The sequence below is a fragment of the Mustela erminea genome, chromosome 19 (assembly GCF_009829155.1).
Source record: "Mustela erminea isolate mMusErm1 chromosome 19, mMusErm1.Pri, whole genome shotgun sequence".
Taxonomy (NCBI): domain Eukaryota; kingdom Metazoa; phylum Chordata; class Mammalia; order Carnivora; family Mustelidae; genus Mustela; species Mustela erminea.
In genome coordinates this window covers 26,638,762-26,653,273 of record NC_045632.1, presented here as the reverse complement: position 1 = coordinate 26,653,273, position 14,512 = coordinate 26,638,762, and the positions used below count along the sequence as shown (strand labels likewise).

The window sequence follows — 14,512 nt, the reverse complement described above, 5'->3', positions numbered from 1 at the left end:
AACAAACATCTTCTGGACTGTGTGACAGTTTTACATCCTGAGAGAATACAAAACATAACCCTGGTAATAAACCATTGTATTCAGACTTGGATACAAATAAGTGAATATTGGACACACTGAGATTTGGTTATATTGCAGCAGTGATTGTGTTGTAATCATGATTGTGATAAAGTTTTGATAAGTTCAAGTGTGTTACCAGTAATTCCATTATTTAGTAATGTGTGGTGTAAAATAAGATTGAGAAAGCCTGCTTGATCCTCTTCTTCTTTTACTCATATTTCTCTGCTCTTCACTGCTTGATGCTTTGATTTAATGTCTGATGGTTTAATGACAAAATCAGACTATCAGATTCTGCCACTTTGATACAAAAAAATTCAAAAAGCAACTACTTGCTAGGGCCAAAGATTTAATTTAAAGAATTTAGGGAAATTCTTTTTTCTTTTCTTTCTTTTTATTTGTTTTATTTTTGTTTTGGTCAACTTGTATATAATTTGAAAAGATGTGCTGGATGAGAAGTTAAATATTCAGTGCCACTAGGAGATTATACTGTTTGTGAGGGTTATTGGAAAGAAATGAGACTTGGGGACAAAGCAGACAATCTGGAATCAGGCTCTGTGCTTATTCTTAATTTTTTTGATCTTTAGTTTCCTCATCTGTAGTGTGGAGCTACAGCCTAATTTCTGAGGCTTACATAAATGGTGTGTATGAAGCCTCTGGCACAGTTCTTTATAGGTCGGTAGGTGCCCAGTTTATGGAACTTCAGTCACAGCAAACTCTGATCTTTGTCAGACTTCAGACAGAATCCCAAATTGAGGTCATGAAAATGAACACAGTAGGTTGAAACAACAGTTTTCAGTAAAAATCCTGTATAGTCCAGGTCTTTTTTTATTTAGTGATAAATTGCGGGGTTCCTAGTATGTCTCTGTAAACATCACCAGGTGATTGTGTGGATACTAATATATCAGATGTTTCCATGTATATGATCTCAGTTAATTGATGTCCAGTGTTGTGGTAGTTTTAGAAAATTTTTTTTAAGGACTTTATTTACTTACTTGAGAGAGAGGGCCTATGCGCACCAGCAGGGAGAGGAGCAGAGGGAGAGGGACAGGCAGACTGAGATCATTGCTGCTTAACCAAATGAGCCACCTAGGGCCCCATACAAATGAGAAATTTGAGGCCCAGGATATTGTAATTTTGCTCAATATCAACATACTTAGTAAGAGCTGAAGTAGGAATTCAGGTTTGAGCTTCTCATTCCAGTCAAATTCTTTTCACTGTATATAGCCACATTCTCCAGGTATGTTGTCAATAGTGCATCACTAAAAATTGAAATTACTGTCTAGGAATTGGTGAGTTATGGAACTCTGATGTTATAAACATAAACATTTTGAAAACTTAGAGAATTGGTAGGAAGTACATCTGTTTTTTTTTTTTTTTTTTCCAAGACTGTGTTTATGATAATCAAATGATTCACTTCACCATGTAGTGTTTTCTTCTTTTCTTAGGTGAATTTATTTTTTAGAGCAGTTGTAGATTCAGTAGCAAAATTGAACAGAAGGTACAGAGATTTCCCATATTCACCCTGCCCCCACCCGGTCATGCATAGCTCCCCCATTGTCAGTAGTTGTCCATCAGAGTCATACGTTTGTTACAGTTTGTACCTGCATTGACACATTGTTTGTTACAGTTTGATGTACCTGCATTGGCACTTCATTATCACCCAGAGTCCACGCTTTACATTATGGTTCAGTCTTGGTGTTAGGGTTAGGGTTATGATTAGGGTTAGGAGTTCTGACAAATGAAAGATGAACGTTATGTATCCACCATTACAGTGTACAGAAGAACAGCTTCATTGCCCCAGAAGTCCTCTGTACTTCACCTATTCATTCCTCCCTTCCCCAAACGTCTGGGGGCAAGCTCTGATCTTTTTACCGTCTCCATAGTTTTGCCTGTTCCAGAATGTCATATGATTGGAATCATATAGCATGTAGCCCTTTCAGATTGGCTTCTTTCACTTAGTAATATTCATTGAAGGTTCTTCCGTGTCTTTTCATGGCTTGGTAGCTCAATTCTTTTTAGCGCTAAATAATACTCACTGTCTGGTTGTACCAATTTATTTATCCACTTACCTACCAGAGGACAGCATCTCGGTTGCTTCCAAATTTTGGCAATTACAAATGAAGCTGCTTAAAAACACCTATCTAGGGGCGCCTGGGTGGCTCAGTGGGTTAAGCCGCTGCCTTCGGCTCAGGTCATGATCTCAGGGTCCTGGGATCGAGTCCCGCATCGGGCTCTCTGCTCAGCAGGGAGCCTGCTTCCTCCTCTCTCTCTCTCTGCCTACTTGTTATCTCTCTCTGTCAAATAAATAAAAAAAAAACAAAAAGAAACACCTATCTAGGTTTTTGTGTGGACATGTTTTCAACTCCTTTGGGTAAATACTGAGCAGCATGATTGCTAGATCTAATGGTAAGAATATGTTTGGTTTTGTAAGAAACTGCCAGGCTGTCTTTTATAGTGACTGTAGCGATTTGCATTTCCACCAGCAATGAGTGAGCGTTCCTGTTGCTCCACATGCCCACCAGCATTTGGTGGTGTCAGTGTTCTGGATTTTGGCCATTCTAAAAGATGTGTAGTGGTATCTTGTTTTAATTTGCATTTCCCTGATGACAGATATGTGGAGCACCTTTTCATATGCTCATTTGTTGTCTGTATATCTTTGGCTGGTGTCTGTTGAGGTATAAGTTGGGTTGTTTTATTGTTGAATTTCAAGAGTTCTTTGTATATTTTGGATAACAATCCATTATCAGATAAGTCTTTTGCAAATATTTTCTCCCAGTCTGTGGTTTGCCTTCTCATGACAGTATCTTTTGCAGGGCAGACATTTTTAATTTTAATCAAGTCCAACTTATCAGTTGTTTCTTTCCTGGTTCAGGTGTTTGGTGGTGTTTTTGAAAAGTCCTTGCTAAACCCAAGGTCATCTAGATTTTCTCCCATTATCTTCTGGGATTTTACACTGAGGTCAGTGATTCATTTTGAGCTAATTTTTTTGTGAAGGGTGTGAGATCTGTCTCTAATCTTTTTTGTATGTGGATATCGAGTTGTTCCAGCATAATTCATTGAAAAGTCTGTCTTTTCTCTTTTGCTTTTTTTCCTTTGTCAAAGATCAGCACCGATTATAGTTATTTTAAAGTGAATTCTAAATTTCAGTTGTGAATTCTCTTTAAGGTGTTTATCAACAGTAAATTCATTCTACTTGCAGGGGCATCAGGGATAAGTGAGTTCTGCTTGAATACGTATGCTGTTCCTTCTCCTTGGAGTCCTTCATGCTGTTTACTTGATTTAGTCATTCCTTCCAGAAATAACTTGAGTACCTGGTCTGGGCTGGGTACTGTCCTAGGTGCTGGAGACACAAGAGTGAGCAAAACAAACAGGGTCTATTCTCAGAGTTTCTCAGTGCAGAAGTTCAGGACCAAAAGTTTAATGGTTCGGGGATCCTGGGACTTTTCAAGACCCTTTGAGGGTCAAAACTGTTTTTCACAGTAATGAGACAGGAGAGTACACTGGAGTTTCCCAGAGGCTACATGGCATGTGGCATCTTAATAGATTAAATGCAAAAGCAGGTAATGAATGTCCAATTGCATTGTATTGCATCAGACATTAAAAAGATGTGCAAAAATGTGAAACACATTTTTCTCCCTATTATGGAAAAGTTATTTTTCATAAACATTTAAAATGTCATGGATTTTTTTTACATGTAATGTAAATGTAATAGTAGTTTTATTTATTTTTTATCCTTTTTATATTTTTAAAATTAACATATGTATTATTTGTTTCAGGCATACAGGTCTGTGATCCCATCAGTCTTACACAATTCCCAGTGCTCACTGTAGAACATACCCATGTCCATTACCCAGCCACCCCATCCCTCCTACCCACCTCCCCTCCAGCAACCCTCAGTTTGTTTCCTGAGATTAAGAGTCTCTTATGGTTTGTCTCCCTCTCTGGTTTTGTCTTGTTTCATTTTTTCTTCTCTTCCCCTGTGGTCCTCTGCCTTCTTTCTCAAATTGCACATATCAGTGAGATTGTGATGGTAATTTTAAAATAAAGAAATACTTTAAAAATTTATTAGATTGAATTTCTAATATAGTAACTATCAGTACATATAAGCCACATGGACAGAAAACTCTTTTGGATTCCTCAGTAATTTTTTAAAGTACAAAGCAGTAAAGAGTAAGTTTGGTTTCCCCCACCCATGGCCAGATAGGTTTAAAGGGTTTAGAAGTCAAAGGATCAGCTGTTCAATTTGAAGGCAGTCAGTAGACAATTTGTAAATGAGAGGGTATAACTATGTTCCAGTAAAACTACTTCTAGAAACTGGCAGCTGGCTGTGGATGTAGTTTACAAACCGCTGATGTAAAATGTGCCTGGTACCCAAAAAGCCTGAGCACTTGAGTTATGAGTAAAAAGTTGGTGTTGTAGTCGGGAGAGAATAGGGGAGAAAATAGTCAGAATTGTAAGTGGTGACAGGTATTGTAAGGATAATTAGAAGGGTCATCTGGCCTTTAGATAAAGTGATCAGGAGAGGTACCTTAAAGGAGCTGACTTCCATTAACTGGTTACTTGTTCAGGATTTAAAAGGTGTCATCTTTCTGTTTTGATCTTCCCTGGCTACATTAGAGATCCCTCTTGCATTGGGAGGGAAAAGGTAGTTTAATTAAATTTTTATTTTTACTTTGAAGGTTATTAGACTTTAATTCAGAAAAGATTAATTTTTCAAGTTGCATTAAAAAATATCCAAAGCATATTGGCTTAAAAGTATTGAGGAAGGGCCCCCTGAGTGGCTCTGGCTCAACAGGTAAGTGTCCAACTCTTGGTCTCAGCTCAGGTCTTGTTCTTAAGAGTTGTGAGGTCAAGCCCCATGTTGGGGGATTTAGATAGATGAATAGATAGATAGATATATAGATAGAAGAAATTATACAGCCTAGGTTAGAACATTGACCTAAGTTACATGACATTTAGTAAGTAATTTGTATCATTTTTCTTTTCTGAACATGAGAATTGGTTAAGATTTCTTCCAAGTTTAAAATTTTTGGTATATTTGTTTGCTTTGCCTAGGATGCCATTTGCCCCCCTCTGCCCATTTCTTCTGAGTCTTCCCTGATCAGATAAGCTCAACTTCCATTATTTACTAGTTCTATTATCTGAAACATAAGTTTTATAAATTTATTTTCTCACCCATGTGGTAGGGTATAGATGCCTGATCTGGAAGCTCACTGAAATGGTGAAATGAAATCACAGCATATGTAAACGTCTGAGGACAAATACTTGGTATATACTAGGTGTTTAATAAATATTTGGGGCAGCTGTTTTAATGAAATTGGAGGAAGATCTCTATTTTGCCTTTTTATTTAGCTTGCTGACCCTGCAACCTGGTAAGACTGTAGCAGCAAGAACAAAAGCAACGACAAACGGGCAAGGTCCAGTGAGAGGCGTGGTAGTTAAAATATGAAAACTCATGTTCTCATATGAGGGGTTAAGGAAGTACAAGAGCGGTTGTAGCCATTCCAATTTCAGGGAAAGGACAGGGAAACAGTCATTCCTGCTACAAAAATCTTGATTCTCTTGTAGGAGATTGAGGGTATCTACACAATTAAAAAATGCCTTACTATATCAAGCAAGTCATGAGGTAATTTTATCAACCCAAATTCATGAGTTAGAACTTGATTTCTGGGGCGCCTGGGTGGCTCAGTGGGTTAAGCCTCTGCCTTTAGCCCAGGTCATGATCTCAGGGTCCTGGGATTGAGCCCCACATTGGGCTCTCTGCTCAGCGGGGCATGCTTCCCCGTTTTCTGTCTCTGCCTGCCTCTCTGCCTACTTGTGATCCTTGTCTGTCGAATAAATAAAATCTTCAAAAAAAAAAAAAAACTTGATTTCTTTTGGAATGCATATGCAAAACAAAGATTGAAATTGTGAGGAAAATATATGTGACAACAGGGTCAGTATCAGAATTATGTACAGAAAAGAAACAAGTAGATGGGAAGGATCAAAGAATAATTAGGAGAGAAGTCCACAAAGGTGGAAGACTTGAATCTTTGGATTGAAAAGACTCAGCTAGTGTTTTGTTCAGCAAGTGCTGATGGCATTTACTTAGATGTTTTGGTGAAAAAACATTTTTTTAAAAAATTTTATTTTTAAATAAAATAGGCAGGGCCTGAATTCACAACCCTGAGATCAGGAGTTGCCTGTTCAACCAACTGCCAGCCAGATGCCCTGGTGAAAATTTCTTTGAAAGAGTCTGACAAGCCAGGGGGAGAATGTTATCTGCAAAGGAATAAGAATAAAAACAGCATTAGGTTTTTCATCTATATCATTACAAATATCATGGGCAGAATTTATATAGTTCTCAGGGGAAAGGGGTGTGACTGGAATTGCAAACCTGTGCAGTTTCTGTAAGAGCTTCGGACTGCCAAGATTGAGACTCTTATATGTCCTTTCTGAAAACTTCTTGAGGTATGGTGGTTGTGCCAAGAATATGAACCATAATTAAGGATTCAAGGGGAAAAAAGGGTATTTGTCTTTTTTTTCCCCCCCCCCAAGTTTTTATTGTAATTCCAGTATAGTTAACATACAGTGTTTTGTTTCAGGTGTACAATGTAGTGATTCAGCAGTTCCATACATCACCTGGGGCTCATCATAACATGTGTGCTCCTAATCCCCAAGCATGGGTATGTTTTTGTGACATAACTGTGAGAAATGAAATCAGAATGGTTGCAGTTAGGTTTCAGTGATTGTTTTGACACAGTTTTGACATTTAATATAATCTTTATCTTGGCAGGTGAGAAAGGGAAAATTTTACTATTAGCATGTTAAAATTGGGCTTGCCTTGTTTTGGGAGATGTTAGTACTTTTATTCTTGATGTTAATAAATTATAGATTAGATGTGAAATAAAAATACCATGTAATAGTAAAATAGATTTGGTATATAGAACCATGCTGTCCAACAAAGCTTTCTGCTGTGAGGAAGACATTGTTTCACTGTTTTGTATTCCCACCAGCAAAGTTTGAGAGTTGTAGTCCTCTGTGCTTATCAGTGCTTGGTACTGTGTGTTAAGTTTGGCCATTCTAGCTAGTTTTAGAGTTCTGATCCAGAAATTTGGAGAACATATTAATGTTAATGGCAAATTATTTCTCCTTTGGTTCAAGAAAGGCAGTTGAGATTTCTTGGAACCTAAGGTGATGACTTAACACATACTTATACATGTTTGTATCCTCAATGTCCTACCAACAAGACCCAACCAATTCATAAAGAACACTCTGCCGTGGCTTGGTGCTGATACCATCTTCTTTATCCACCCCCCAACCCCCCACCAAAAGAGGATGATGCTGTAGAGACTTTGCTAAGAAAATGGAAACTCTCAGACTGAAATTTTCTTAACCTCCAACTTCCTGAGCTAGACATCTTCTGTCTTCTCTGTGCTTACTATGGAGAAAATACCTCTTCTGAAAAAGTCTAGTCACTCTTGAGTTTGAGTCTTGAGTTTTGAATCCCTCATCACCAAGAATTTTATTTTATCACATTGCTCCATTTCTTGGGATTACTACCCTCTTTTCTGGACTCTTGTCAGTATTCACTATATTCTGGTCTCTCCCATTTAAAAAAGAAAAAGAGGAACTGTGTGGACAATTTCTCTGGGCCTTTCAGCCATTCTCTAACTTGCCTCTCCAATCCACAGCCATGCTTTTTGTTAACACAGCATCCTGTTCAGTCTCCTTTGGTCTGATTTGCACACCATATCCCCAAGGTTGCTTTTGCAGAGGTCACCAGTAACTTCTATAATGCCAACCCATGAACACCTGTTAAGCATGATCATACTTGACCTCTCAGCAGATTCCACATGGTTGACTGTGCCATTATTTTTACTGCTTCTTACCATAATATTTTTTTTGTAATTTTTGTATTTATTTGCACCTTTTACAAGATCACCATTTCTGAATTACTTACTTTGATCCATTGCTTATTTTTAATTAAGTAAGAAGGGTTCATGGATGCTATATATTCCATGAATTCTTGCATGTTCGTGCAGTTCTGCTTGTTGTTGCCTTTTAATTTTTTTCTGGTTACAGATAGAGTACAAGTTCCCTATAAGTATATAATAAAGCATAATTTACTCTAATATTTATACATGTGAATGTTTATGAATCTTAAGTCTGTACCATCCCTTGACTTCTGAGAACACCACCCTCTCCTGCTTTTCTCTCATCTTTGTTTTCCTTCTCGGTTATTCAGGTTTTTGCTACTCACACGAGCCTCACCATGGCATTTGGCCAAACCCAGCGTTAAAAATGCAGAATCTCAGGGGCACCTGGGTGGCTTAGTGGGTTAAAGCCTCTGCCTTTGGCTCAGGTCATGATCTTGGGGTCCTGGGATTGAGCCCAGCATCGGGCTCTCCGCTAAGCAGGGAGCCTGCTTCCTCCTCTCTCTCTGCCTGCCTCTCTGACTACGGGTGACCTCTCTCTCTTTCTGTCAAATAAATAAAAAATATCTTTAAAAAATGCAGAATCTCAGGCCCAGGTTCAGAATAATTCTGATTCTAAAACAGAACCTGCATTTTAATAAGATGCCTAGATGATTAGTAGGCACTGTAAAGTTTGAGAACTGTTGCAGTCTAGGGCCAGTGCCTCCCATCAGTGAACTCGTCAGTCTTTTAATGTTGGGATTTTTCTTATTTTAGGCATGTTCCTCTTCCCTGTGATTTCAGATGGTATTGTGTGTTAACGCCTCCTCATCTGCACTCTGAACTGTTGTACATCTACTGCTGTTCTGCGTAGACCTCTCACAGGCATCTCACTCCCACTTAGCATTTCATCTGCTACTACCCTGCAGTATTTACCATAGTGCCTAGTGGGTTCTGAGTCAGTATATGCTGTTTTTTTACTGGGGTGGAAGTCTCAAAGTAGAGTGATTTCTGCAGCAAAAAGGCAAATGTATATTGCTTTACACATTTGAATTGGGGTTTGCACTTTCCTCTTCATTTACCGGGCTGTTACCTTTTTTCAGACTTTTTATATAGCAGATATTTTACCAGATTATTGTCCTGGGCTTTCCCCATTTCATATCAGCAGCCTTCCTAGTAACTAACTCACTCACTCACTCACTCACTCTTCTATAGCAGCGGAGTTTTCAGAATTATTTTTAGGAAAATATGTACAATTTAAATTCCTCATGTTACATTGCTACAGTTTTGGAAACTAATTTTTTTCCTGGCATTATTGTTTTATAATGAAGTTTGATTTTTTTTTTTAACTTTAGGCATTTTAAGCTGTTAAATTTTTTTTTAAAGATTTTATTTATTTATTTGACAGACAGATCACAAATAGGCAGAGAAGCAGGCAGAGAGAGAGGAAGCAGGCTCCCTGCTGAGCAGAGAGCCCAATGTGGGGCTCGATCCCAGGACCCTGGGATCATGACCTGAGCTGAAGGCAGAGGCTTTAACCCACTGAGCCACCCAGGCGTCCCTAAGCTGTTAAATTTTTAAGACTTGCATTAAATTTTAATTTCTTCAGTGTGTGAGAAGTAAATCTTAAAATAGAAATGAATCTTAAAAATAGAAATGATAACATTTTCTGCATAATACCCTCCACAATGTCAAATGTAGAAAGTACCTCTTTTGCAAAAAAGAGTTAAAGGATGAAAGCCCTTAAATGTTTTGAATGGAGTTTTATTTAACCCCTTGATTCCTAATAGAACAAATTCATAATCTGAACCTGTACTTTATTTTACAGTGACTATTTTATCATTTTTAGGAATAATTTTTGGAAAAATAAAAGACGGCTGGTGATATTTGCATTTTTTTTTACTAAATTAAAAATGCAAATTTCACTTCTTATTTTGATAGTTTTCACAACTCAGACTAATCTTGATAAAGCAGTTTATTTATTGTCCCCTTTGAAGAAAAAAATTGCTAAAAATTTCACATCTGTATCATGTGCGAGTGTGTACACTCTGTGTATGTTGTTTGTAGCTTGCTTTGCAATACACTGTGATCCTTTTTGCATGTGTGACTACATTTCTCCATTTTAAACCTTTATTTTGTAAGTAACTGTATTAGCTTCCTGTTGCCACGGTAACATAACACTGTCATAGGTTCAGTGGCAGGCCTTAAGGATGCAGACATCTTGGGGGGGGCATTATTTGCCTGCCATAGTAAACTTCAAAAAATAGTTGTTGTATATTACTAGGCATGAGGTATGACTAATCAGAGAAATTGTTCATCAGCCCTTTATAAAAAGAAACGAAGGTTCCCACGTGAAATCAAGAATAAAAGTTTAAGTCCATCCACTTTTACTTAAGTATGCTAATGTGACAAAACAATAATTAAATGCTCTGAAATTACTGAGAGCCATTAAAGGCTGATTATAAAATGTTTTGATGCAGATTAAAGTCTACTTAGGAAACTAAATACCAAACTGGGCTTGAGATACAGACTTTAGAAAGCTTAGGTAATAGGGCACTCTTCATAAATTTTGGATTTTTGTTAACTTTGTATTTTATGGGCTTGTCATTTACACTAAGACAAGCCCATAAAATACGAAGTTAACAAAAATCCAAAGTGTAAGGTAATTTTTATGAAATTTTAAGCTCTTTGTAAAACCATTGTAAATGTTCTGCTTAGTCGAGAAATTCGCTAAGCTTTATTATGCTAAACATTAGTTAAGTGGCAGTTGATCTTTGGCAGACATGTTTGATAACCTTTAGAAACTCAGTATCTTTTGGAACCTACACATTCTAGGTCTTTTAACTAATAGATGACCTCCAGCAAGGCAAGAAAGTTCTGGAGGTGTTAAGTGAATACGTATTTTGGGGTATGTACCACCTATGATATACATAAATTACCCAACTCCCTTAATCCAGACAAAAGCTATGTGAGGCTGGAAATACTGTCCCAGTTTTATGGCTGAACAGGTGGTGAAGACTGGGTTTGAATCCAGCTGTGTGTAGGTGCCTCCAGAATGCTTCCACTTTTATTGTCCTGACTCACTTGTTGAGAGGTTTGTCAGTAGTTTAATGGTTTTCAGATGGTGCTCTAAGGCTCTGTAACAGATCCTTTGGAAGTTTGGGAAAAATGATTTTTTTTTTCCCCCTGGAATCATTCCTTCCCTTTGACTTGTTTTACACATTTGGGTTCAGTTTTAACTGTTTGGCAAGAGTTTCCCTACCTAAACCATTTAAAGTCTCCTGCCCTAGAAACCTGAAACCTCTGTAGAATGAGTATGTATTAGAAAATAAAAATGTAGGCAGTAATAATTTATATTTGTCAGTGAACAGACTTTATCTAATTTCAGTGATATTTCTATCCCTGAAGGTGTTTTGTGTAGCCTAATACTAAAATGAGGCTGAAGTGTTTGAACACACTATTAATAGGGTTGGGAAGTTATTAGAATTAAAATTTGATGGGGAAAGTGGGTAATCTATAACTTACTGCCCAGGGTTTCATTCCCACTACCAGCTCCTGCTGCGTTTAAAAGCTGCCCTGTAAGCATGATGTAATGACAGGTTAAACCCCCAAGTGTACTTCCTGACGCAGTGCAAATCTGAGGCCCGAGACTTTATTGGGGCACGGTTAATGCTTCTTTAAAAACAAAACAAGCTTCTGTGTTTAATGAGGCTGTTTAAGATGGTTTTCCCAGAGTGGGAGGAGACTGTAATCTCGGTTTGGAGGTTGGAGTTTGATATGGTTATGATGTACTGTTTACTTCTCTCCCTTCAGTCTTTGCTTCGAAGGGAGAGGAGTTTGAAGTATGGTGCCAATGGGAGTAGAAGTGGAGGAGTGAGTTAGAATTGAGGAAATATGATAGTCGACTCCCGGTAAATAGCAAATGAAGTGCAGAGAACTGTGTTCACACGGTTAACCAGGAGAAGAGCACTTGTTTGGCCATATATGTTCCATATACTCTGTGTAGGTCTTAGATTGAAATCATACAAAATTGCCAGTATCTGTTTTGTTCCACGGAAAGTAATGTTTTGACCTAAATATAAGCATGTGTTAATGCTGAGGTCCCAGTGTCGCTGGGGGTCGAGGGTAAGGTTGGAGTTGCGGCCACGCAGTGCGGTGCCCCGGAGCCGCCTGTGCTGGGAGGGTGGAGCTTGCGGGCGTGCCCACGGCGTCAGCCCCTCCCCTGTGGACCTCGCCCAGCCAGCCCCGCCCCACGTTAGCTGCGGCTGGGTGCAGCGAGCCTGGGGCTGGCTGGCTGGCGGTGCGGGCTGGAGCAGGCTTTCCCAGCGGCGGCCAGGCCCCAGCCGTGGGCTCCTCGCGTCTCTCCTGGCGGGCCAGACCCTGTAGTGGCCCCAAAGCTGGCTCCGAGGGAGCTCTTACTCCAGCCTCCTTGTACCTTACACCCCGTCCTTCACCCAACCTGGCTAGCTAACGAATGTGGGGAAGACAAACTTCCAAGACAGACGGTGTAGGGCCCAGCGGAGGACAGCTCAGTGATGGCGCCCATTTTTGGAAACGCAGGCGAATTTGAGCTCGCAGGGAGGTGTGGTCGACTCCTGTTGGGACGGGAGAGCCTTCATTTCTCTGCTGCTGCGGTAGCCAGTGCCTCGGAGTGAATGGAGTGTGTTATAGGGCAGGACACTTAAAACTTCGCGTCTTGAAAACTTGAACTCGGACATGATTAGGAACAGAAGGTGTCCAGGAGGAGACTCTGTTAAAAATCCGTATTTGCTTCTGGGGGAAAGGCTATGAGCTACCTGACTTCTCATGACCGGGAAGTCTCCCTTACCTTTTCTGTACTCTTGGAGGGGTGTCTTGCTCACATGTTTACCAGCAGCTGGGACAAGGAAGAGAAAAGGTATTGACATTAAAAGACGGGGTTGCTTAAACTATGAAACGGGAAAGTTGTTGTAAGCCAGTGGAATCTGGATCAGGGAGTGGCTGCAATGTAATTGAGCTCGAATTTGCGGCAGTGTTTTGTTTTGTTCTGTTTTTTGATCTGCTGTATTTTTCTGTTTAAACTAAGCTTCAGGTTATGTCATCACTCCTGCAGGGTTGTCTAAAGACACTTGAGTCCTTGGTTCCTACTGCAGGGCTGTTGTGTGGTTCGGGTTCTTTTTGGTTGAAGATGGAGCTGGGTTCTACCTTTGGAGCTTTGGGAGGTTTTAGTAGCTGCTGTCCTCGAGTACCTCCATTCACAAGAAATACCGGCTTCATTTCACTTGTTTTCAGTCTTTAGATAGGGATTTAAATTGTGCTCTCTACAGTCTTTGGAAAAAAATATACATTTTAACATAAGCAGGTTAACATAAACAAGTTTAACATAACATGATTGATGATCAATGTACAGCTATTTGTTAGGTTAAGAAATGAAATGACAATGTTTTTCTTGCTTGTATTTTCCTGGTTCTAGTATGTTAAATACAAACTGAGTTTACTGCCCCTTAATGTGATTAGCTTGTTTTGGTTTAGTGATTTGAAAAGGCGTTGGTGGTTTAGACTGTTTCCTGCTCAGGGAACCACTTTCTAATTCTCATGTTGCTTTTTAGTGAAGGATATAAAATGGACCATGAAACAGGCATACAGCATAGACGCGGGCATTTTGGCAGTGCTATGCCCTTTGTTTCCAGGTGATGGAAAGTGAGGATCATCAGCACAAAGAATCTAACACCTGGGTTTTACATTATTTCAGATGATGAAAGTTGATTCCTGTTGTCCCTAAATCCATGTGGTAAGCCACATTATGATGGAATTCTGTACTTTTGTAAACTCCTCAATTGTAGAATATTAACTTTAGTTGACAGTGGAATTAATCTGTTTTTTTGGAGGGGGGTGCAGCTTCAACCCTCACTTGAGGAATCTGTCTTCAAGTAATCTAGAACTCAGGCACATTGTTTTTTCAAAGTCACATTCTTTGCACCAGAATAACAATTATAATTGAGAAACCATTAAATTTGAAGCATTAAATTTTAATATTGTTTAATATTATTAGAAATATGGCTTATATAGTTATTGGGAATACACTCTTAGGACATTAGTAGAGTGATCTTTATCTCTGAGACAAATATGGCCTGTCATATCCTAGCAAAGGTAGTTTCCTGGGGAAGATGTTTGCTTTATCTTCATTTAGCCTGACAGGTTAGTTACCTTGTCATTTCTTCTAGGTGACATTTATGTCTTAAATAATATTTATTACTGTGCTGATGAATGCTTCAGCAACACTGGTGAACCCTAGGGTACAAGGAATTCTTAACCTGTTCACTATACTGTCCCCAGTGTTGTGTGTCTCTCTCTGGTGCTTTTATCTTTATTTACCTTATTTTCTGGCTCTTTCCCATTGCAATGTATATCTGATTTGTATTGTGTAATGGAAGTAGAGTAGAGAGATGTACTTTCTGTAAGTGCCAGACTAAGAACTTTTGAAGATGGCCTTCCATTTCTCTTCTCTTCGTCACACTTTTGAGGTGGGGGTTACTGATCAGTATGAAATAAGATTAATGCATCGCTGATGTTAATAT

At 39.0% G+C, this 14,512-nt stretch overlaps 1 protein-coding gene across 6 annotated transcripts in view; it reads left to right on the top strand.

Annotated features, from left to right (window-relative positions):
• SIAH1 (siah E3 ubiquitin protein ligase 1) overlaps nt 1-14,512 on the top strand; it is a 29,818-nt gene that overhangs the window by 12,678 nt on the left and 2,628 nt on the right. The window contains exons 1-2 of one of the 6 annotated variants that reach the window (XM_032326520.1): nt 12,838-12,852; nt 13,687-13,725. The exons of 4 other annotated variants lie outside the window; for them this stretch is intronic. Coding sequence is in view for 1 of the 2 variants with exons in the window: in XM_032326515.1 (XP_032182406.1) it covers nt 12,762-12,852 (91 nt within the window). In the remaining variant the exon portion in view is untranslated. Of the gene's footprint in view, nt 1-10,622; nt 12,853-13,686; nt 13,726-14,512 lie in introns of those variants that run through there. One more of the 6 variants, XM_032326515.1, reaches the window with a different exon arrangement.